Source organism: Rhincodon typus, chromosome 3, assembly GCF_021869965.1.
Source record: "Rhincodon typus isolate 14 chromosome 3, sRhiTyp1.1, whole genome shotgun sequence".
Classification (NCBI taxonomy): Eukaryota; Metazoa; Chordata; class Chondrichthyes; order Orectolobiformes; family Rhincodontidae; genus Rhincodon; species Rhincodon typus.
In genome coordinates, this window is record NC_063334.1 from 77,391,889 (window position 1) to 77,417,114 (window position 25,226).

The following is a 25,226-nucleotide window of genomic DNA, read 5'->3' on the forward strand; positions in this document are numbered from 1 at the left end:
CTATGGCAGTCAGGCAGTGAGTTAGTCACTGCAGGATACCTAGACTCTGACCTGCTTTTGTGGCCATAGCATTTATATAGATGGCCCAGTTCAGTTTCAGGTCGATGATTAATTTCCCACTGGATTGAGATGGTCATTGCTTGGCATTTGTGGTGTGAATGATACTTGCCATTTATCAATCCAAACCTGTATACTGCCTTGTCCAGGCCATGCTGCATTTGGACATGGACAGTTTCAGTGTCTGAGGAGTTGTGAATGATGCAATGGGTTGTGCAATCAGCCGCAAAAATCCCCAATTCTGAACTCATGATGGAGTGACAGCTAATGATGAAACTGTAAAAGATGACTGGATTTAGACACTACCCTGAGGAATTCCTGCAAAGATGTTCTGGAGCTGAGATGACTGACCTCGAAAATCCACAACAATCTTCTTTGATGCCACTGACTCATTTTGCTTGGGCTCCTTGACGTCATACTCAGAATTCTGTTGTTTTGTCCATGTCTAAATTACAACTGTAATGAGGGCAGAGGGCTGAATGGCCCTGGCGTAACTCAAACTGAGCAATAGCCAGCAGGTTATTATTGAGCAAATGTTGCTTGAAAGCCCTGTTGATGATTTTTTTTCCATGACTTCACTGATGATCAAGAGTAGACAGCACTAAATGCCCAGGTTGAATCTTTCCTGCTTTGTAGAGGACATACCTAAGCAATTTCCCACATTGTCAGGGAGATGGCAATGTTGTAGCTATACTGAAACAGCTTGGCTTGGGGTGCAGCAAGTTCTAGAGCACAAGTCTTCAGTACTGTTACTGGAACGTTGTCAGGGCCCATAGCCTATCCAGTGCCTTTTGTTGTTCATAGAATCCCTGCAGTGTGGAAGCAGGCCATTTGACTCATCAAGTCCACACTGCCCGTCCGAAGAACATCCTGTCCAACCCACCGCCCCCACCCCATTCCTGTAATCCTGCATTTTCCATGGCTAACACATCTTGCCTGCACATCCCTGGACACTATGGGCAATTTAGCATGGCCAATGCACCTAACCTGCACATCTTTGGACTGTGGGAGGAAACCCACACAGATACAGAGAGAACATGCAAACTTCACGTAGACAGTCACCTGAGGGTGGTATTGAACCCGGGTCCGGGCGCTGTGAGGCAGCAGTGCTAACCATGGACTGAATCAATTAGGCTCAAGACTTGCATCTCTGATGCTGGTGACATCTGAGGGAGTCCAAGATGGATTATACACTCAGCACTGCTGGCTGATGACTGTACTAATTGCTTCAGACTCATCTTTTTGGCTGATGTAGTTGGCTCCTCCTTCACAGAGGATGGGGCTATTTGTGCAGTCTCCTCCTCCAATGAGTTTTTTTTTTATTATCCAGCAACATTCATGATTCGATGTAGCAGAACTGCAGAACACAGATTTGATCTGCTTGTTGCAGAATTGCTTAGCCCTTCACTTGTTGCTGCTTATGATGTTTGGCCTGCAAGGTCCTGTTTAGTAGCTTTACCAGGGTTGGCACCTCATTTTAGGTATGCCTGGTATTGCTCTGGGCATGCTTTACTGCAGGCATCATTGAACCAAGGTTGATTCTGGTTGAATCTAATTCTGCTGCTCCTGGTGGCCCACATCCTCTCATAGATATCTAGTCCGCAGTTGCTAGATCTGTTTGAAAGCTGCTGGTGAGACAAGACATATCTAATTGTGGTGATGGTGTTGTATGGGACAGTGTGGGTATGATTGCGTCAGGCTTTTTGCTTAAGTAGTCTGCATGACAGATCACCAAATTTTGGCACTATCCTCAGATATAAGAAGGACTTTACAATGTTGCCAGGGCCATGTTTGCTGTCATCATTGAAATTTTTTACCACAGCATCTTTCTAGGCCATTTCAAACGGCAGTTAAGAATCAGCCACATTGCTAGGGATCTGGAGTCACATGAACAGGTAAGGACAACAGTTTTCCTTCTCTAAAGGACATTAATGAAGGACCTTAATGATTTTTACAACAATTGACAATGGTTTAATGGTCATCATTAGGCTTTTTGTTTATTTACTGAATTTGAATTCTATCATGTGCTGTGATGAGATCCAAACCTGGGTCTCCAAATTATTGTCAGGGTCTCTGGATTTCTAGTCCAACAACAGTATCATTATGCTATCAACTGCGAAAGGTGCTCTATTCAGTGCCACGTAAATCGACTTGTGATGCAAGTTACAGGCCATGGAGCAGAAAGAGCAGTACGAATATCTACAAAAACTGGCTGACAGACAGGAAACAGAGTAATGGCTAATGAATACTTTGTAGGCCGGGAGAAGGTTTGTAGTGGAGTTCCCCAGGGGTTGGTATTGGAACCCTTGCTTTTCCTGAAACCCATAAATCATCTGGATCTTAGTGTACATTGTACAATTCTAAAGTTTGCAAGTAACACAAAAGTTGGTAGAATTGTGAACTGTGAAGCGGACAGCATAGAATTTCAAAAGGATTGACATGTGGCTGTAAATGAAGTTCAATGCAGCAAAGTGAGAGGTAATCCACTTTGGTGAACAAACTTGGACAGACTGTACAAAACAAAGGATACTATTCTGAAGGGTGTGCAGGAGCAAGGGGATCTGTATGTACATAACTCATTAAAGCTGGCAGGAAAGGCTCAGAGTTGTGCACAAATTATACTGGGCTTCATTTAATGGAGCACAGAGTACAAGAGGAGGGAGATTGTGACAAATTTGTAAAAGGCACGTTTGTGTGTAGTTCTGGAATTCACAATACAGGAGGGATGTGATAGCACTAGAGGACATTTACCAGGATGTTGCCTGGGCTGGAGAGTTTCAGTTACGAAGAGAGATTAGACAGACTGGTTGTTTTCCTTAAAGCAGAGGAGATTGGGTGTGGGGATGGGGGGTGGCATGATTGAGATGTATAAAATTATAAAAGCGTGTAGATAGGGTAGTCAGGAAGAAACATTTCCACTCGATGGAGGGATCAATGACCAGGGGCATTGATTTAAGATAAAGGGCAGAAGGTTTAGACATGTGAGGAAAAAAATTTTACTAGAGTTTGGTGGGAATTTGGAACTCATTGCCTGTAAGAGTGGTAGAAGTAGAAACTCTCTTAGCATTTAAGTATTTAGATGTGTAATTGCAATGCCAAGGCACACAAGCGTAGGGCCATGTGCTGGAAAATAGGATGAATAGTTAGGTTTTTTTTTGCCAGCGCAGTCTAATTACTTCTTTGATTTCCCCCAACACATTCTATACTCTTGTAGGAAATCAGTTGTTTTGCTCCCTTTGTACCTGTTACACATTTTTCTTTTCCTTCTTATCCAGTCTTGATTGTCCTAAACAAGCAGGATTCTCTGGGCTTGTTGCTCCTACATTTCATCCTAAAAGGGAAGATGTTGGGTCTGTATGCTCTCCAGTACCTTTTGGAACACCTCCCAATGTTCGGCTGTAAATTTACCCTGAAGTAGCTGTTTCCAGTCTATTTATTTTGGCCAAACACTGCCTTATTTTATCAAAATCTGCCTTACCCCGATCCAAAACCTTCTTTTGCACACCATCTTTTTCATTTTCCATAACAAATTTAAAATGTACAGTATTGTGGTCACTGTCATTGAAACGCTCCACCACTGTCACCTCGAACACCTCTCTGGCTTTATTCCCCAGCATTAGGTACAGTACTGCACTGTCTCTCGTGGGACCATTTGCACGTTGACATTAAAAAAAAACTCCCCCAGTATACTTTTCAAGAGATCTGCCTATGATTATCCATGATGATATACTATGATTATCCCAATTAATATTAGGGTAGTTGAAATTACCTAATATAAATACCTCATTATTAGCTGTATACACCCAGTGAATTGACTATATATCTGCTCCTCAACTGCCAATGGACTGTTTAGCAGCTTATAACACACTCCTAACAGTGATACTGCCTTCTTTTTATTCCTACACTACGCATAAGGCTTCATTTGACAACCCTTCCAAGATATCATCCCTCGTGTTCGCGTACAAGTCTATTCAGTATTCCCTCCAGTACTTTGCATTAGTGGCCGTTTGTTACGTGGGACAGTTTCACGAGTGTCTTCCAACTATTTAAACATCAAAAGTCTTCACTGAAAACTTATCAATGGTTTGCTGGACTTTGGATTAAACAAACTATTCATTACCACAAATTGTTTCCGGAAGCTGTCAAATGTGAATAGAGGTAAACTAAGAGACTCAAAATTGTGACAACCTAGCCAATAATACCACTTGGAAATTTACAAGCAAGATAATGCATTGCTCCAATCATTTACACAATATATATTTCAGTAATCATTTCATGTTGAGGTACGTTCAAACAACATTTTATAAAAATGCAATTTTGCAAAGTTTTTGCCTTTTTTAAACACTGCAAAAAGATTTAAAGTTATCTGACAAATTTGTACTGTTTACAAAAGCTCTTGTACTAAAGAACTTAGTTCCTATATTGCAAAGATCAAAACATTGCAAAAACAAAATGCAACAATGCCAAAAACAAAATGAAAAGGTAGCAAAAGCTTGTTAGCAAAATTAACTTCACTGTTTTTACTTTATTAAAACATATCAAAAAGAAAAGTTATACAACTCGAGATCAGCGATAGAACTGACAATGCAAATTTTTGGTCAAGTATTTTAACTGCTTTCTTGAAAAGAGAATCAGCACTGATGTACCATTTCTACTTGAAGTAAAATAATCACAGAAAAAGCTAAAAGTGCAGGCATCTTTAAACGCATCTCCACTTTACACTTTTGAGGAAAACAGGTTGATTATTACATGACTGGGATGCTTTAATCAGGTGGGGATGGGGGTGTGGCTGGGGCATGTATGTTGGAGGGCGATCCCACTACCTTCCCATCCACCCAAGCTTCCTCCCTATAATACCCATATTATAATATAATGCTGAAATCAGCAATGCACCCACCTTAAGTAAATAAATAATTACATGTCAACAGAGCTTGTTTACCCCAATATTAGGCTGCCCACACCATAAAACGGTTGGTGTGGGCACGTAAGTCGGAGTGGGAACACCGTATTATTTTCTTAAAAACAGTGTTTAAAATGTCAACATGGAATGGTGTACTATCTTTGGACCATCATGTGCCTACCAAATGTCCCTCCCCCAACAAAAATCCCCATGTTTTGTATTCACACGCATTTTAAACCTAAACAAGCAACCCCTTTCCTAAAGTGCTTAGAAATCTCCATGTCTGAAAGCTCTTGACTCAATATACTCCAAAATTAGGCATGCATTCTCTGCAGCAACCACCAGAGTGCTCTGGTTCTGTTGGATTCGTCAGCCAGTCAGGGCGTTATTCCTTCCTTCATCCATCAAGTTAGTCTGCCTGCAGAATGTTGTGTGTGCAGGGCAGGTTTGTTTGTGGATTTTTTTTTTGTTTTAGGGTTGGGGGAGTGGCAAGCTATTTACCACCCCGGTAAATTTCTGCCCAGTGTTTTAATATTTATCTTTGTAATATTAGCTGTAACATTTTCTTAGAAGGAAACAGTGCTGATTATATCAAGTTACAAGAGGTAATAATGGAATCCCATCGGCAAACTGTTATGTATTAATCTATCGGGATATTGGAAAACAGTTTACTGGCTCTTGAGAACAAAGATCAAAGATTATCTCGAGCTATTTTCATGGAAGGGCACCTGATTTATAGTAGAAGGACTAAAAATTGGCTAAGTGGATAGGGAAACTTCATATAAATGAATTAAATATTTGTACATGAATTTCAAGGAGTCAGAAGTGCATAAATGAAATTTAGAATTTCAACATTTTCGAAGTCAATACAGACTTACATAAATTGTAAATGGAGTTTTAACAGTAACTGCATTTCAAATAGTTGATTTTAAAAATAAAACTAGCTACAACAGCCCTTATTAAGACTGGGCAAACTAAGTAAATCCATTCGCACATTGCATGAGATTAAGCAGATACCCATCGTATCTCTTGCTACATAGAACATACTTGCTTTTCCTCGGCTTATATAATTGCTTACTGAAAGTAGCATATTTTTGGAAAAGGTAAGAGAATGGAAATATTTCTAATAATTCTTAAATGACAGCAAGAAATCCAGGAGTACATGTATGCAAATACTGAAAACTGGTAATACTGGTGGGAAAAGTCTCATCAAAGTAGTAAACAGGATTTCATATCTGAAAATGATATACATATTGTCAAAAGAAGAACTGCAAAATATTCAAATTTCCATGAAATCTGTAAACTTAGAGATATGAAAGTACATATGAATTAGTAAATTGTAGTTAAGAAAAGCTTATAGTTGAAGAGCAAGTATAAGAGCAAAGATAATATTTGAAACAACTCTCATGCATAAAAGACACATTTTTTTCCTCTATCGTTTGGTAACCAAAGAAAAGAAAATATTTGAAGGGCTCAAGATTAAGATGCAAATCAATCTAAATACCAAGCCCACAATCTGCACTGACAGGTGCATGATTAATACAACAAGAACTTGGATTTATTACAAAGCACCTTTGACAAATCCACAAGTGCTATTAGACCAATTAACTAGTGTTGAAATGTAGTCACTGATGAGACCTAGGGAGTGCACAGCCAATTTGTGCCGTATGAGGCATGGTGGCACAGTGGTTAGCATTGCTGCCTCACAGCGCCAAGGACCCGGGTTCGATTCCACCCTCGGGTGACTGTGTGGAGTTTGCACATTCTCCCCGTGTCTGCGTGGGTTTCCTCCGGGTGTTCCAGTTTCCTCCTACATGTCCAAAGATGGGCAGGCTAGGTGGATTGGCCACACTAAATTGCCCATTGTGTTCAGGGATGTGTAGATTTGGTGCGTTATAGGGGGATGAGTCTGGGTGGGCTGCTGTGAGGGTCGGTGTGGACTTTGTTGGGCCAAAGGGCCTGTTTCCACACTGTAGGGATTCTATGAAAAAGAAGTCTCATGAAATGACCAGAATATTTTGATGTCGTCACTTAAGAGGTAAATGTTTCCAAAACAATGAGAAGGAATCGCCTGCTTATCTTTGGAATTGCAGTTGGACAGGCCACTCAAAATGGCAGAATCAGATAATACACCAGGCATGCTGGGAAATCAAGCCAAGCATTGGCCAAAGTATCTGTGCAAAGATACTAAAATAAACAAGCTGCAGACCCAGAAAGGCAGGCTGCAGCTGCAAACAGCACAGTACACCACTGACTAAGCCTATTCACCAGGACAATAGGAAACATCGAGCTGAACAAAGGGACAACTCACACCCCTATCTGGGAACTTACGTGTCCTTGACACTTTCAGAATGGAAGACCAAAGACCCCCCCACTCCACCATCCGCATGGCACTGCCTGAACGGTCTGATCAATCAGGGTAATCGATTCCTGATCAATCCATTGGTGGGAATCGAAGATCCTCCCAAAGGGGTGCAGAAATGTCTGAGGATTAGAATCACTGCAACAGCACGCTCGGGAGCGGCAACTCGAGACCAACTACCCGAAGAAGAGGCACCCCTGGGACCACCAGGAGAGGAAGACCAGACGACCATCACCACGTGGATCAAGGTCAAGGTCTGGTGCGGCGATGTTTGATCATTCCAAGTTAAGTTAAAATATAAGATACTGACTTAGATTTACAATATTAATTGTTAGATTTATTGTATTAATTGTCAGCTTGTAGCATAATCGTTATTATAGTATTAATTGTGTTATAACTGTTAAAGATCATTTCATATTGCTATTAAGAGTCAACTCGCAGTCCTTCGGGGAATATACGGGCCAAAAACAGTGTGGCGGGCGCAACAAATTGGCACCCCCAGATGGGACTCGATAAGAAGGGACTGTCACTCTGAGATTGAACCCCACGGAACTTAATATTCCCTGAACTTCTGCCTGAGCCTGAATTAAGAGGACTAAGTCCCACACGACAGCCAGGAATTCAGGTGATTCGAAGGGAATAGAAAGGGCTACATTAGACTGTTCCTTAAAGACTAAGGCCAGTGTGCGTGTGAGAAAAAGAGAGAGACCCTTAGTGGCATAGGTAAGGTAAAACACAAAGTCGGTACAGACCTGGTGGGATTAGGATCAGAACAAGCCATACCTTCAGTCTGATCCACCCCGTACTTTAATCAGAAATGGCAGCAAAAGTCGCCAGTGTAGAAGATTGTTCAGTATGGAAAAATAAACTAAGACAATACATCAGTAAGAAAAAGTGGCCCATATGGGCAGAATTTTGTTGCAATGAAGTGGGACCAGGATCCCTCGGACAAAAACATTGGGAGGATTTGAGGAAAATTCAACGGAAGCGGGCTTCCAAACCTGAAAAACCCACAGCAATAATATGCTGTCTGGGACAATTGTTAGGAACTGAGTGGGAATTGAAAAAGGTTCATAAAGAATTAGAGGACACATAGAAAGAAGCAGCAGAATTAAAATGGAAGAGGATAGAGCAGGACTAAAGAAATCAGGCCAACCTATTACACATGGGGCAATTCCAAACTCAGAGTGAGAAGGAGTACCAAGATGTCCAGCGAGCACTGTCAGCTAAAGAGGCTGCTGAAAGTGAAGTAAGCCAGTTAAAAAGTAAATGTGCAGATCTACAAGCAGCAGTAAGGGTGATGCACCAATCCGTTAAGGAAAAGAAACAGGCAGCTGCAGACCACACTAAGTGCCTGCCGAAGATTGAGAAGTTTAAATCCCAACTCTCAATCCACAACAGGATAATATGCGCAGATGGGGATGTTACAAGGGAAGAACAGGAGGTAGACTGGGATGAGCTCAGGGAAGACTCACAGCAGTACGCCATGTGCACGGAGGATTGGGATCTACCACCACCCTTCCCAGAGGAATCAGCCCATGCAAATATCCCATGCTGTAATGAACCAGTTCGGGGATGCCGCCGACGCCCCAGCAGTAACGTACACTAGATAACAAGGTATAGAGCTGGATGAATACAGCAGGCCAAGCAGCATCAGAGGAGCCGGAAGGCTAACGTTTCGGGCCTAGACCCTTCTTCAGAAAAATTTTTCTTGTTATCTCAGATTCTCCAGCATCTGCAGTTCCTGCTATCTCTGTAACGTACACTACCCCATTTACAGTAGCACAACTAGCAGAAATTGTCAAAAATATCCCTGATTTTGAGCCATTGGCAGACCCACATGTATTTTTTGATGGGATCAGACAGCAAAAGCTTTTGCATGAGCTCGATGAGAGAGGAGGTAAAATTCATTGTAACGTGTTTGAACCAATCAGTGCAGTCTGCAATCCCAGCCCCTCTAAACGTAGGGGAACGCACTCTAGCCGATATAAACGAGGCAATCCTAACAGCAATTGGGTACAATAGAGGAGACCCCATAGACGGACTTAACAAGTGTAGGCAAAAGAAGGGAGAACACCCGACTGCCTTCTCAGATCGTTTGTGGGTACATTTTACAGGCGTCTATGGAGATTTAGACAGAGGTCAGTTATCCGAGGCTGACTCAGCTAAGTGGGCTAGGACTTTAGTTTCACACACTACTGAAGAGAGTAGGAAGGCATGGGTTCTGAGGAGAATGTCCCGTGTGTGGGAAAAAGAAGTCCGCAAACTAAACAAAAATAAAACAGAGAAAGGAGAGAAAATGCTTTCTTTCCAAGCCTCCAACCACGGTCCAGTGTGGAGGAATGAAGGAAGAGAAGGTAATCCTTATCAAAGGAACTCCGCTCCACCTCACACAGCCACAAGGAGAGATAGAGGGGTACAGCAGAGGAACACATGGCAGCCAGGGCAATGCCACCACTGCAGGCACCCAGGACACTATGCGCTAGAATGTAGAGCCCCCGCACAACCGCACTTGCAACCACAGGGACCACCAAACATGACGGGAACAAGGAGTAATAGAGGGAGGCACCAACTCCCATTAGAAGGTCCCACTGGCAGGCTTCAGTCCATGCCAGGGATATTGGCTAATCCCCACCCCCAAATTACGAGGCATCTGTATAATGATGTCAAGCCCCTGCCTCCCCAGTATGCATCTGCGACACAAAGTGAGATAGTGTAGGTAGACCACTAGTCAATGACGAGGTAGGAGGCTACCCTGTAGAATTTCTTTGGAATACTGGAGGTTCCCACACAACCCCAAGTACCTCGAGATTTAATGATATACCCTGGCGGATCACAGGAACTGTTGTTTTAAACGGATTTACTGACCATGCACAGGAGGGTACATTACTGGACCTATAGAATTTAAACTTGGCGACATTACATGCCACCACCCTGCTATCTTAGTTAACCTTCCCCAAATGCAGAACACATCCTCAGAGACGATTTCATGACTGGGTGTAAAGTTGCCGTAGATCCAGTAAATTCCTGCAAATGGAAGATGCCCCAGATTAGCAAGGCGCCACCTATCATCTCAACAGGAAATTATGCTAATTGGATCAGTTCAATAGGAGAGTTTTGGTTCAATCCCCTAACAATGACCTAGGATATGGTAATGCAAGAAGTGATTATAAAACACAAAGGGGTATTCGCCGAGCATAAACATGACTGTGGGCGTATACCGGGAGAGGTGGCAATCGAGGGGCCAGACCCGAAACTGCAAGAAGAATACGATTTCCCCAAATAGGTAGAGGGGGTGGTAGCCAAGGTAATTGACAGTCTTTTATAACTAGGAGTGATGCGAACTGTAGCCTCCACTAATAATGCTCCAAATTTAGCCTGTGAGGAAGCCAGATGGCTCATGGTGTTTAACATTGACTACTGGGAACTCAATAAAGTCAACCCCTCACTGCACTAGTAGTAGCCACCAGCCCAGCCACAATAATGAAGCAAGCCCGCAAGCAAAATACGTCAACAGTACTTGATATTAGTAACGGTTTCTGGTCCATACCCTTATATCGGTCCTGTCAGTATAAATTTGCATTTACCTTCCAGGAACAACAGTATACCTGAACCTGTTTATGCCAAGCGTTCCATAACTCACCTTCGATTTTCCACAGACAATTAGCCAAGGCATCAGAAAAGTTTTCCTGCCCTGATTGCCTAATACAATAAGTAGATGACCTACTCTTACAAACTGAAACAAAGGAAGAACACATCCAATTCTTAGATGAATTACTCAACCTCTTGCACGTTGCAGGTTGGAAAACATACCCGAAAAAGTTGCAGATTCTACAGCATAGGATTACATACTTGGGAACAATAGTCACCTATAGAAAAACAGAGATAGACCAAAAGCACAGCTCTCACTTCCTCGAGATGTTAGTGCACTCCAATCTTTCTTGGGTCTAGTGGGATACTGCAGGAACGACATCGATGGGTTTGCCACCAAAGCGACCCCACTCACAGAGTTACTGAAAAAGAACACTGCCTGGAATTGGACATCCCAACATACAAAGGCAGTGACTGACTTAAAGCATGCCCTCGCAATAACACCAGCCTTGCTAGTTCCCCACCCTTACTTACCATACGCCCTAGAAATTGCAGCCACAGACCGTACAATAGGTGCCAGTCTGCTACACAAATGACACAGTAGGCTAGGCCCAGTGGTTAACGCTTCCAGTGTCCTACAGCCCGTGGAACAAGGGTTTTCGATGTGTGAACACCCCCTCCTCGCAGTCTTTTGGGCAGTCCAGTTCTTTGAATATATCGTTGGTTTAAGTGCCCTGACTATCTCAACTGAGCACACCCCAATCCACCTGCTATACAGCCGAATCAAAGACCCGAGCCGCATGATGGACTCTGCTGCTTCAAGGTCAGAATATCTCAGTCAGACATACCAAGGTGTCCATCTTCCTACCCGATAACCTAAATTTTGGGGGAGACCCACATGACTGCCAAATAATAACAGCAAAACACCCCACTGGCCCTTTCATCCCAAAGCAACAGGACAGTCAAAGACGAGGCAAAGGGACAAACAAGTAGAAACTACAGTCAAAATCTATGTAGACAGATCCTCCACAGTGGAGTGTGTGTGTGTGTGTGTGTGTGTGTGTGTGTGTGTGTGTGTGTGAGACAACCACTCATTGAATTCGCTTTAAAATTACCCAGCCACCTAAGTGCCCAAGCTGCAGAACTAGCAGGTGTAGCCTATGTGGTCTGCCATCCCAATCTGTTCCTTCCACCCACGCACATATACTCTGATGCCATGTTTGTATGCAACAGCCTCACAGAATTTTTATCATTAGGGAAGCTAGAGGTTTTATTCCCACCGATGGGAAACCCCTACCTACCATCAGCCCCATTATTAAAATACATACTATAGGCCACTGATGAGACGAGATATGGCGTAATCAAAGTTAGGAGCCACCACAAAACATCTCCAGAAGACAACCTCAAAGCAGATGAGATAACACAGGTGTGGAGCTGGAGGAACACAGCAGGCCAGGCAGCATCAGAGGAGCAGGAAAGCTGACGTCAGCCACCCAAAGGATACCAGGTAAATGCAATCACTGTGAGCCAAACGAACATAGAGGACCTTAGGCAAACACAATGCCATGATGATTCCTTGAAACAGATTTTAGGAGTTTATCCAGGTGCTTATGATAAATGTAAATGTTCCTTACAAACACGGGACGGATTAGTTCTAAAAGCGGGAGTTTATGTAGTTCCGATTCAAGTCAGAAATCAAATCATATACCAATACCATGACAGGCTTGGACACCGGGGAATTGAAGCCACTGCTGAATGATTTGAAAGAACTGTATTGGTAGCCCGAGTTACATAAGGGTGTAGCACACTACGTAGAAAATTGCCCAAAATAATCAGACAGGTACACCTAAATGGAGAATTGAGGCATACCGTCCAGTGGAAGGGCCCTGGATGAATCTACAGATTGATTATATAGGTCTTCTTCCATGAAGTAGGAATGGATTTACCTACATTCTGGTAATCATAGATACATTCACAAAATGGGTTGAAGCTTTTCCTGTTAGGACAAATACGGCCGAAACAACCACATAAATCCTAACACAACAGGGATTTACGAGATGGGGTTTATCCTGCAGTATCGAGACAGATCAGGGAAGTTATTTCACTGGCCGAGTCATCCAGAATGTGAGGACTATGCTTGGTACCAAACAGAAATTCCACATTGCATACCAGCCCCAATCTAGTGGGGTGTGGAAAGGATGAATCGTACCCTAAAAGGGATGATTAGGAAGACAGTGCAGCAGAACAATAAAACCTGGGACACAGTATTTCCATTTGTTCTTATGAAGGTACGTAACACCATCTCACGATCCACAGGGTATACCGCTCATATCCTAATGACAGGCCGACCCATGAGAATGGGTCAACTACCTGTTCAGACTTGACCTCAGAGAACCTGCCCTCATCCACGAAACAGCGGTGCAGCAGTTCACCGAAAATATCAAGACCATGCAGTTACCAGCAGCTGTCAGGTTAGGAACCAAAAAGAAATCAAGTAAAGCTTACTTTGACAGTAAAGTTAACCCTGTCAAATATTTTTTAGAACAACAGGTGACGTTACAGATATACAACCCTAGTTCCTTCCTTTCCCGTAAATACTCAGGTCTCCACACTGTGGTCAATAAGTCCCTCGGAATACAAGATTCTATTAGCCACAAGACAGACCGGCTGGTACCATGTAAACCATGTGAGTCTATAGCAGTCAACACAGCCACTGTCACCACCTTAAAATACGTATGGCAGTTGACACTGCCCTAGAGCAGGCGACAAGATCAAGGACACCATCCGATATTTCCTCTCAGCTGGACCGCACCCCTGACAAAATTTAGACCCTGCCATCACTACTATCGACTGCAGTTCCAATGAATAACGGAGCCCCGGATGATCTAATTGACTTACCAGAGGACTTGATTTCTCTAACCGACTGGAACAACTTGACACAGCCCAGACACGACAGAACTTTCCGATAATTCCCCGATAGACAAAGAAATCTAAAGGCTCCTTAGAACTGCAGATGGTGTATCCATAACATGGATATGAGACAATGCTAAGAGACTAGTGCGGACAAGGGAAAAAACAAACAGAACCGGACCGTCAGGTAGAGCTCTTCAGCATTAACAGCATCACCACTAGGGGGAATGACAGCACAGGAACTTGGGAACCTGGAGGACACAATATTATCAGACCCACAGAGACAGGATTCAGAACTAACTGATGAGTCTCTGTTGGGTGCCTACTCAATGAACATATTGAGTCATTAACCCAGAGGATGAAACGATTCCCGGTGACCACCCCAAGCAAGGTACAACTGTTGCTGATAGTTGGCACTTGTATGCAATTCACACTTCTCTATAGGTTCTGTGGGACCAATTTATATTCCTGTAAATTCTAATGGGATTAATCACAATTGCTTGTTTACACCCAAATAAAATATAGGTTTTCATTCAAAAAAATGGGGGGAGGGTTACAGCATGTGCATTACACATGTTATAAACTATTCAGATATTAAACAAAGGTAACAACAGAAGCGACCTTCATCTTCCCCCAGGGCAACCATGAGCACACGAAACTTAATCAGGATCTATTTCATCGGGATCATCATCATCACCGGAAGCACCACACAAGAAACACTGGATAGATCAGGGTATATGTACCCAGGATACTAATGGTTTGGTCCATCAGACGCAGGCGAATGGGAGGATGGTGTGTTATGAGTACATCCCAATAAAAGTATAATGTTCAGGTGGAACAACCAACAGGTAGTATATAGGAAAATGAATGGGAGCTCAGATGATTGCTACAAGAGAGTGTAGAAATCACAGGTGATTGGTGAGGATTCTCAAACAATGGGTGCCCCGAGATAAGGTGCTTAGCAAGCAGCCCAGAAAAGGGATTGGAAAACAGAGTGATGCCCTGGGAAACTCAGAGGGGAAATTTGATCTGTATGAGATTAGGAATGGCCTAAAACCAGCTACAGAGGCCACCCAAGCTGTGTGTCCTGAAGTCACCCCCAGTCGACGAAACAGGCTAGTTTTAAAACCTATGGGAAAAATCTTGTATGACAATGTTCGCCATGAATTGGTACCTCTGGTGGAAAATTTAGCAGGGACTCAACTGCTAGAGTGGTGCTCCCCCCAACTTAAAAGACTACATCTCCAGTTGACCCGTAGATTGTTGGGATGAGAGATAGCGACAAACGAAGGGAAGACCAAACTCAGAAAGGATAAGCAACTTACAAGAGAAATACTGAATGACTTAGCGACAGCATATGGGCAGGGGTATCAACCACTAATGCCCTTGATTTGGCCAACCTGGACTATAAACTCAGGGTCCTGACCCAAAAAGTAAAACAGATTTTGGACACAATTAATGAGAATAATCGGCAGGATGCTGAAGGTGATCTAGTTTGGAAGAAAGTCAGTAGCCTTGTGTTGGAAGGACATGCCAAAACAATCAATCAGATAATAAAAGGGAAACTGGAAGATGACAGCAGGCAACAGAAGCGGACCCTGTGCAGCATATATTGGCAGTGGATGATAGAACTGTTGAGAGAGAACCTCGATCAGGTTAGTCAGGGACAGGTTCCATACTGGATCAGCAATGAACAAATAGAGCATTTATTTAAAGGATAAAAAATACCCCAGATTATCAGGCTGTCAACTCAGGCAACTGATCAGAGTCTAGTTCAATGGCAACTGTAAAGAGATTTGTGGGTAAGCATTAGGGATGGTACTAGGTCTCCCAATAATCACGAACAACAGGATTGAATTAAGTAGAAAACATAGGCACTATTCAAGAAGGCCTATGGATAGATATGATGGCACCTTGTCTTACACAGTGGGGAAGGAAGGGAGGCCCATAGGCACTACTCTGGATGGATGTCGATAAATTAACATGGTGATAACACGCCCATACCCAATTTATTTGAATGAACATGCACTATGTGGCTTCAAGACAAACACCAGTCTAAAGTGTCCCACAGAGGCTCGTAACCTGGACACTGACATAACCCAGGTAGCCTATTGAGGAGAAAGGGAACATCGCCTCACAACCTCACTTAGCACATATCAGTATGGGTCGGCACAATGCGATGTCACCAACACTACTTTCTGTATTAGGCCACCCACACCGCCAAGGTAGGCCTAATTCAGCTGATAAATATACACAAAAGGGAAAGGGTGGAATTTAACACAAGTGAGGAACTCCGGCAAACTCTGGGAGAATACCTGGAGAAATATGACACTGGTCTCAAACCCCTACCAGAGGAGTTACACCAAATCCGAACCCAATTGGCCATAGCCCATAGTACATTCACCAAGATAATTGGGCATGCCAACAATGTAAAAGAACGAATAAAAGAAATTAAAGTTATGACTTGGTGGAAGGATTTCTGGGACTGGGCTCCAACATACAAATCCATCCCTGGGTTCGTCTCATGTCACATTTGTCTGTGCTGTTAATCCTGGTTACCCCAATATACCTCATCATCGTCACTGTCTAAGTTGCCCGGTGGAAAAGAAAACTGTTGCAAAAACTACACATAGAGACCTCACTCAATTCATGGTCTCTGTGAGCCTATTAAAAAAGCACCCTATCGCAATACTATTTTTGTGTTCTTACATTGAAATTACCTAAGTCTATAGGCTAATTGTTACTAAGCAATTGATCACATCAAGTCTGTAAATTAATTACATCAAATTTGTAATTCAATTAGCCAGGCGTTTTAATTGCATCAAATCGCTATACATTACATATCGAATAGTCATCCTAAAGCATATGGTTTTGTGAGATAATGTATTATAGGCTTTTTTTTTTAACCTTTGTATCATAAAGGTCCTTTTTACTGATCCATTCTCAAGTGCTCCATATTTACTACTTGTTCATTCTTGTTCATTCATAATCTTTCAGTTTATTTACTTCTAGTTTACCACTCTTGCTTGATTAGTTAAATTTGAATTCTGATGTTCTAGTTATGTAAAGTCTGATGATGTTGCTTTATCTCAGTTAAGTGTTATTTCCTAACATGCTATCTGTAAGTGTTTATTTGTTTGAGTGTATGTTGTACTTAGCTTGAGCTCGAATGATCCAATCGTCACCTCGCAGAAATTGGTCTGTGATCATGTAATCCATGACGCTTTGCTTTCAGGATCAAGGAGGAGGGAGTATAGCCGGATGAGCCACTCAAAATGGCAGAATCGGATAATACACCAGGCATTCTGGGAAAACAAGCTAAGCACTGGCCAAAGTATCTGTGCAAAGATTCTGAAATAAACAAGCTGCAGACCCAGATAGGCAGGCTGCAGCTGCAAACAGCACAGTACACCACTGACTAAGCCTATTCACCAGGACAATAGGAAACATCGAGCTGAACAAAGGGACACCTCACACCCCTATCTGGGACTTATGTGCCCCTGACACTTTCAGAATGGAGGACCAAAGATCATCCCACCATCCGCATGGCACTACCTGAATTGTCTGATCAATCAGGGTAATCGATTCCTGATCGATCCATTGGTGGAAATCAAAGATCCTCCCAAAGGGGTGCAGAAACGTCCGAGGATTAGAATCACTGCAACAGCACGCTCAGGAGCGGCAACTCGAGACCAACCACTCTAAGAAGAGGCACCCCTGGGATCACCAGGAGAGGAAGACCGAACGACCATCACCACGTGGATCAAGGCCAAGGTCTAGTGAGGTGATGTTTGATCATTCCAAGTTAAGTTAAAGTACAAGATACTGACTTAGATTTACAATATTAATTGTCAGATTTATTGTATTAATTGTCAGATTGTAGCATAATCGTTATTATAGTATTAATTGTGTTGTAACTGATAAAGATCATTTCATATTGCTATTAAGAGTCAAGTCACAGTTCTTCGCAGGATATACGGGCTAAATACACTGTGTGGCGAGCGCAACAGAATTGTGCCATGTAACAGCCTTAGTTTAATATCTCATCTCCAAAACAGAACTCTGATTTAGTTCTCAAGTGTCTGGAGAGAGACCTGAACCCATTATCTTCTGACTGAGAGGGAAAAGCTGTAGCCATGAGCTATGGTTACTACATTTTAAATTGTACTGATCCCCAACTACCTTTTCATTCGATAAAATTAAAACCAATGAATAATTGTCCTCAATGTTTCAAGAACCTTTCTGGTTTTTATGAAAATTTGAAAGTAAATACTCTCCTTTAGGAAGAGCTGTCAGACTAGATAGAAGTGGCCTGCCAGCTCCCAAAGCTGAGTGGCATCAGGGAAGTACAACAATGAGAAAAAGGTGGAAATATAAAGGAACAATGTTGTCTTTACTCCTAAAACTGGAGAATTCCTTTTTCTCTGAAAGTTGGATAATATGGGGATATTTGATTCTTAACTTAAGACGATATTGTCCTTAAACCTGAAAAGACTCAACTGTGTTTGAATCCATGGTCCAATGATTACCAACCATACAACTATTTGTATTTATACAATGCCTTTATTGTAGTAAAACATCCTAAGGGAGATTTACAAAAGCTTTATCAAATAAAATTTGGCACTGAGCATAAAGAGATATTAAAACAGACAATCAACAGCTTGGTCAAAGAAATCAGTAAATTTTATAGAAAAATATGTTTGAGAGGTGGAGTGGTTTAGGTTGGGGATTTCAAACCTTGGGGCCTTAGCAGATTGCCAATGGTGTTGAGATTAAAACCGGGGATGCTTGATAGGCCAAAATTACATGTTCGGGCAGCAGGAGATTACAAAGCTAGGGTGAAGCTGTGGAGGTATTTGAGAATGGAGATAACAATTGTGTTGTTAAGTGGGAGCCAATGTATGTCAACCAGGACAGCATGAATGGAACTCGGTATGAGTTAAGACACAGACATAAGTTTGCATGATGTTAAGTTTGCAGAGGGAGGAAAATGTAAGCTGTCAACAATGGTTGGTCCAGAGGTAACAGATGTATAAATGAGGCCTTCAGCAGCAGATAAGCTGAGTTGTGATGGAATTAGACAACGTTATGGAAGTGGGAATGGATCAGATTCCGAAGATAATCCTGGAATCTAATATGACACCAATTTTGCCAGCATTCTGATTCAGTTTTAGACAGTTAGGGAGACAAATGAATTTGGTGGTGGGAGAACAAAATTTGTGGTGGGATAAAAATATTAGGAACTTCAGAGTTCCTAATGTTTAGTTGGAGCAGATTATTTTCTTTCCACACTGTATTTTGTTCAAACAATGTGTCAATTTAGAGACAGCAGAGACAGGTCAAGAGAGCTGGTAATGTGGTAGAGCTTGCTGTCATCAAAATATGTAAGGAAACTCATATTTTATGCCCAATTACAGATCTAAATGGGTGGGTTTTAAATGTTCAAATCTTGTGTTTTTTGAGCAATACAAATGAAAGGCATTACTTAGATGAAAAACAGTAGGAGGAAAGGACAAATTCTTGGAGAACACCAGCGGTAACATTCTGTAGGTGAAAAAGGTTACAACTGCACATAGATCTTAGAACAGTATAGCACAGGAACAGGCCCTTTGACCTACCAGGTCTGTGCCAATCATGACGCCATTCTAAACTAATCCCATCTGCCTGCATGTGGCCCATTTCCCTCTACTCCCTGCTTGTTCATGTGTCTGTCTAAATGCCACTTAAACTTTGCAAACATACTTGCTTAAACTTTGTTAAAATATCCGCACATGATTCAGGTGATTGGAAAACATTTTAAAATTGAAAATGGTGGGCCATGACAGAGTAGATCACAATCCAACCTTTTATGAAGTGTGTTTGAGCTGAAGACTCTTCATAAGACAGATCCACATTTTCAGTCATTTTGAAATAAAATAGAGAAACCTCATGAAACCCAGAGTACCTGTACACTATCAATTTCAAGCGACAGGAACAGCAATAAAACTAAAAATGCTTAAACTAAAAGTTGCCATTCCTTTAACAGGAAAAGCAATGAACAAATATTGTCGTGAGTATCTGTGCAAAGACAAGAGTTAATTCAAATACTTCTTTTCATTCGGATTTTTTGTTTTTAAGAAGGACACTACGCAGTAAATATCTTGAGCCAAATTTAGCTGTGAAACATATATGTCATTCACTTTATTATACTTGAACCGTTTTGGTGATTGCATGTAATAGGAGCACCTAGAAAAGGTAGTGGCTATTATTTGTATGTGTAAGTTCTGTATTATCGCCCTCTATAATTTTTTAATAGCATATCTTACACACAATCAATCATAAATGAGGCTAAATGAAAAATACTGTCATCTGTAGGCACTTTACATAAGGGTTTTCTACTGGTGCTAACTGTTCAATAATAAAAAGAACCTAGTTTACAGAGAAATTAATGTATGTTTATATATACTAAATACTACAAAAAAAGAGTGATCTTCGGTGGGGTGGTTGTGGAAAGATGTCATAGTTAATGCAGTCTTACATGCACTCTGAAGAAACCAAGCTTCATGGAGCAATTTTTTAAGTATCATTTTAATTCCCCTAAGCTGAGATGCTAGATTTCTAATGGTTGTACTGATAAGGGATAAACATAGATCCTAGAATAGAAATATCATTCGTGTAGTTGCCCACATCATTTAGAATTGAATTTCTTCTATCCATTATTCACTTTTATATCATGTGAAACTTAAAATAAATTTTATAAATTGCTTTGAAGACTTGATATTAAAATATGAAACCATGAAACTACTAGTATGTTTAGAATAGTCTGTATATGCAACACCGATGTATAAGCTACACTTAATTATTTAATGTAACACTGATATATCCTTAATAAATAATAAGCAAAGAATAAATAGAAATTTACCATTAAAATCATTGGCTAACATACAAAACGTCCTGCTACTTAACCTTTTCCAACATTTGTGCAAAATTTTGGTTTTTGCTAAGACAAAAGCAAAACAATGAAATAGGTTGACTGATTTTCATGTATTTTCTATGCAGTTTTGCTAACAAAAAACCCCGAAAGATGGCAATGCAAAATGGGTTAAAAAATGTAATTAGTACAGATTTATGGTAAAACGTATTACAAGATGACCCTTAATAAATTAAAATAAATTATTTTAAACCTAACAGACTGTCACTTGTACAAAACAAGAACCATTTCCGCATACAACACAAAAATGGTTAAGTATGATATGTGTTTTAATGAGAAGGAGAAAAGGTTTAGAGGGAAGGTGAAAAATAAATCATTCTGCAATCCCATGGAGCCCAATTCCAAGAGATATGTCTAATTGGAGGATAGGCAACACGAATGGTATTAAAAGTTTGCATCCAACATTACAAATAAAAAGGGATGAAGCAAAGGATATTCTTTGCAGGAGAGGGGATAAAAAGCAAACATACCATTGGTTGGGTGTCGAGCAAATGAGATAGAAAATCTTTTTACAGCAGAACTGCGTGTGGCGTCTGAGAAAGAGAAAAACAGGTACCTGAAATTTATAACAGCTAGCAGAACAGGGTTTTGTTTTAAGAAAGAGTTAAAGTTAGGCTGCATGCAGGATTGTTTAGAGGGAAAAAGAATAATTCAGTGGGAGTAAGTGCCACTGTTAAAGACCCCTTGGCTAGTACTGACTGTTACGTGCATATTATAATTAAATATTGTGCACAAAGTAATGAATTGCAAGGCCAACAGATTCAAGCAGTTAGTGGTACATAGAGAGCACTTCACCATTTCTTTTTCCTCCCCCCCAGTTCTTATACACCCTCTCCAAATCACCATTATGCCTCAACGTAAACCTTCGACAGAAACTTGGAATTACTGACCAATCTAATAAATTTGTTTTACATTCTAACCTAATCTAACCTAATCAAATTCTTGACCACTAGTTTTAAGTTTTACAAATTATTGCTGGAAGGTGATTGTTTAGTTAACATATTCCAATAACAAGTACTGTAACTCAAGAGGGATGCCATGTATTAAATTTTATAACTGGTTGACAGTTATTTGTGCAAATGCCAAAAAAGGTGACCATTTAAAGGTTATAAACTGATAACCTTTTACAGCTAAGGTGCATACATGTACCTGATGTAAATAAACACTTCAGTGTAAAAACTGCATCTGAAGCATAGATTGGCAGTCCAAATAAGGCACAGACTGGTTTTTCAGCTTTTCAAAGGAAGACATAGGATTTGGCTGTTCTCATCACAGAATTTCTATTTCTGACAAAGTGACGACAGATTTGTCTGTGGTGTTGTGTGCACATACCATCGAAGTAGCCAGATGATGTCAGCTTTTTACGATGCGCACGAGCATAATCCTGTAGGTTAGGTGCACTCGAGGAACCCCCAAGCACAGTAGTGCTAAACAGGCCTGCACAATGAGACCCTAATGGGAGTTAGAGAAAACACATACAAACCGGGTGCTCTTTGTTCCTGAAGAGGGATACATGCAACATGCCATAAAATTATGACAAAATCAATATCTACTGTTATTAGTAGGGAAAATACATCAATTATTAGACGATACTTTATGCAGACACGTCGGTTTATAAAGCCAAGACCTTTAGATACTGACGAGTTAAATGATCTCACCACTTAAAAAAGCTCTAATAATTTTTTTTTAGGTAATTCATGCAAAACATTCCTTCCTTTCTCACCCTCCATATCACCATTTAAAAGTATGTAGAAATTGTATCATATTCACCAAAGTCAATTTAACAAATGATTGAACAATTACTCTTTAAAAATTTAACATTCCTGCAAAAATCTCATTCACATTTTTGAGGGAGTGAATGCATTGAATACTTCACATTTGCCTTCACAAATTTCTCAAAAACCTAAAAATAATCATCTCAATGCATGAAATAAGAAATTCAAATCTTTCATATCTACATTACAACAAATAACATGCCTATTCCTTAGTTTACTGCCACATACATGCTAATTGTCAAAATACTGATCTAACCTATAATTTTAAAATATTCTTTTGTTACTATGTATGGCCATTTACAAATTAAGTATAAATTATCAACTCTTCTACAAATATATTTTCAAATGTAGAAATGTTTGATGTCTTTATCTCTGAATTTGTACGAGAGAGAGAAAAATAAAGCAAGATCTTATAGCAAATATCAATTTAGTAAGAAGCCAAAGCTTGCTGCAAACCCATGCTTTATACCATTGACTTCAACATTCATCAAACAGTACAGAATACTCACGTGATAGTTGAGTCTTTCAAATGAGAGTTTTTAAATTCAGCATGTTGTTTAATATATCGAAACTTCAGAAACATTTCAATTCTGTATTCACAATTTTCATGTGACTTTTTTGAATCCCAAAGTAAACAACAAAATCCATTAAAAGCCATCACGAGACAATAAATAAAATATCAAATACTTTTCCTTTCATACCTATAATTCCTTATAATACCTGCAGAACATAATTCAAAATACTAATAATTTCCTTTTAATAGAAGAATAGGAGCAGAGTTGTGTGAAATTATTAGTTGATTGTACAGTTTCAACACTCACCAAGTCCAGTGTATTTCTGCTCTGTATGGGGTCTTCCAACTCGTAAACCAGGAGTGTTGTCAGTGAGAATCTGCATGGCAATAGTGAAAAACATTTTGAATATTTGAATAAACAGCAAGAACTAAAAGCAGCTTTTATACTAAGGCCTGCTTCAGACAGTCAGTGTTAATAAGCTGCATGATTAATGTTAGTGGAAACATATAGATGGAGACAATGACAGATCATGCAAAATCCTTTAGCCTGAAATGGGTCCATTCCACCTACAATGTCCTTGCAATGGGATGAACATAACAAACATTGGATTAACACAGTGGTAAAATAAATATGTGGGGAAAATATCAAATTATAAGAGCATACAGATACCACTCTATTACTTCATCAGTTAACTATCCTTCACCTGCCTCAATACAGGCAAATACACATAAGTGTATTTGACAGAATACAACTTTACTCCATGCAGGGGGTACAACAGTGCTTTTTAGACACTTTACATTCCTGATTAGTGTCTTACGTTGCAGTACCTCTTTTCATTTTTTTTATTTTTAGGGACCCTACATGTGAACAGTCTTCATTCTTCAAAGAGCTGCACCATTTACTTTCTCTACCATTGAAAGGTTTTCACTAAGTGCCTCCAATGTGGCTTGGTTCAGCTGAAAAAAATGTTTGCGATCCAACATATGATTAGCATATTATGATCTTAACAATATAAAACTATTAATTAGACAATGGGATCAGAATTTGCTTTAATGTAAGCTTTTTTTTAAAAATGTGGATAAGTATGTGGTTACTAGAAAACATCTGTACGTGATGACAAAATGTTTGTTCTTAAATTTGAATATGGATTGAAACGATTATTGATTATAAAGTTAAAATTTCTGATAATGTAATGGGATGCATCAATCACAATCGCTTTTGAACAAGCTGAAACCAGTTACTTTTACTTTTTATAGGGAACAGTTTAGGTTGCATTGTCTTGTTAACAAGCAGTTCTGTGTCTCAGAAAAAATGAAATTCACGTTATCTTTTATTCCCTGTGTGATGTTGGATTAAAGGGACCAAAAAGTATGCTAATATGGCATTAAATCAGGCAAGTTCCTGCTCCTGAATATTTTTTTAGGAACCTCATTGGTTTGCATGCGGATCTCAGGATTAATGTTCTGTTGTGTGTACTCTGAAATTAGCTGCCAACATTCCCTATCCCAGTTCAGATATATGAGACATAAACATTTAGTTAAGGTACAAGAGTTCTACTTAAAAGCATGGAACGATTCCAATTAAAATTAACATCCTCAAGAGAGGAAAGGTAGCTGCCAAGTGACCTGATCCAATTTTCTAAAATACATCGGAATCGATGATTTGATGTAAGTAGTTTGTTTGATTTGGATCATAAATACAGAAAATAGCATGGCTACAAACCTAAAAATGGATTTGAGTTTATAAAGAGTTATTTCCCTCCCACATGTGTATAGTGGTTCAGTGTAAGATTTTCATCTAAATGTTCTGTTGTGTAAATGATACCTGTAAAAGAGCTAATTGTATAGAGGGTTCAAAACAAGCTCAAACTAATATTGTTAAGAACAAGTAGATGATTGAGTGCTGTATGGAACAGAATAGTCCTTGAACTTCTGGGATCTTGACATTATGATGCCAAAAGGCAATCGTTCAAGGATGCATAATGTAGGGTGTAAAGTGAAACCGGTAAACTGAATTTTGCTTGATTTACCTTTGATTTATACATTAAGAAACATCCTCAATAACCTTTTATCAAAAGATTAAATAATTTGAATAAAGTTAGAGTAAGATTAGATGGAACAGGCTTGGCAGTCCCATTGGTCTTTCG

At 40.3% G+C, this 25,226-nt stretch overlaps 1 protein-coding gene across 1 annotated transcript in view; it reads right to left on the reverse strand.

The window, feature by feature from the left end:
* ppip5k2 (diphosphoinositol pentakisphosphate kinase 2) overlaps positions 1-25,226 on the reverse strand; it is a 198,270-nt gene that overhangs the window by 13,157 nt on the left and 159,887 nt on the right. Inside the window, exons 24-26 of the mRNA XM_048593691.1 lie at positions 23,387-23,456; positions 22,123-22,242; positions 21,261-21,323 (exon numbers count right to left, since the gene is read on the reverse strand). Of these exons, the coding sequence (XP_048449648.1) occupies positions 21,261-21,323; positions 22,123-22,242; positions 23,387-23,456 (253 nt within the window). The remainder of the gene's footprint in view (positions 1-21,260; positions 21,324-22,122; positions 22,243-23,386; positions 23,457-25,226) is intronic.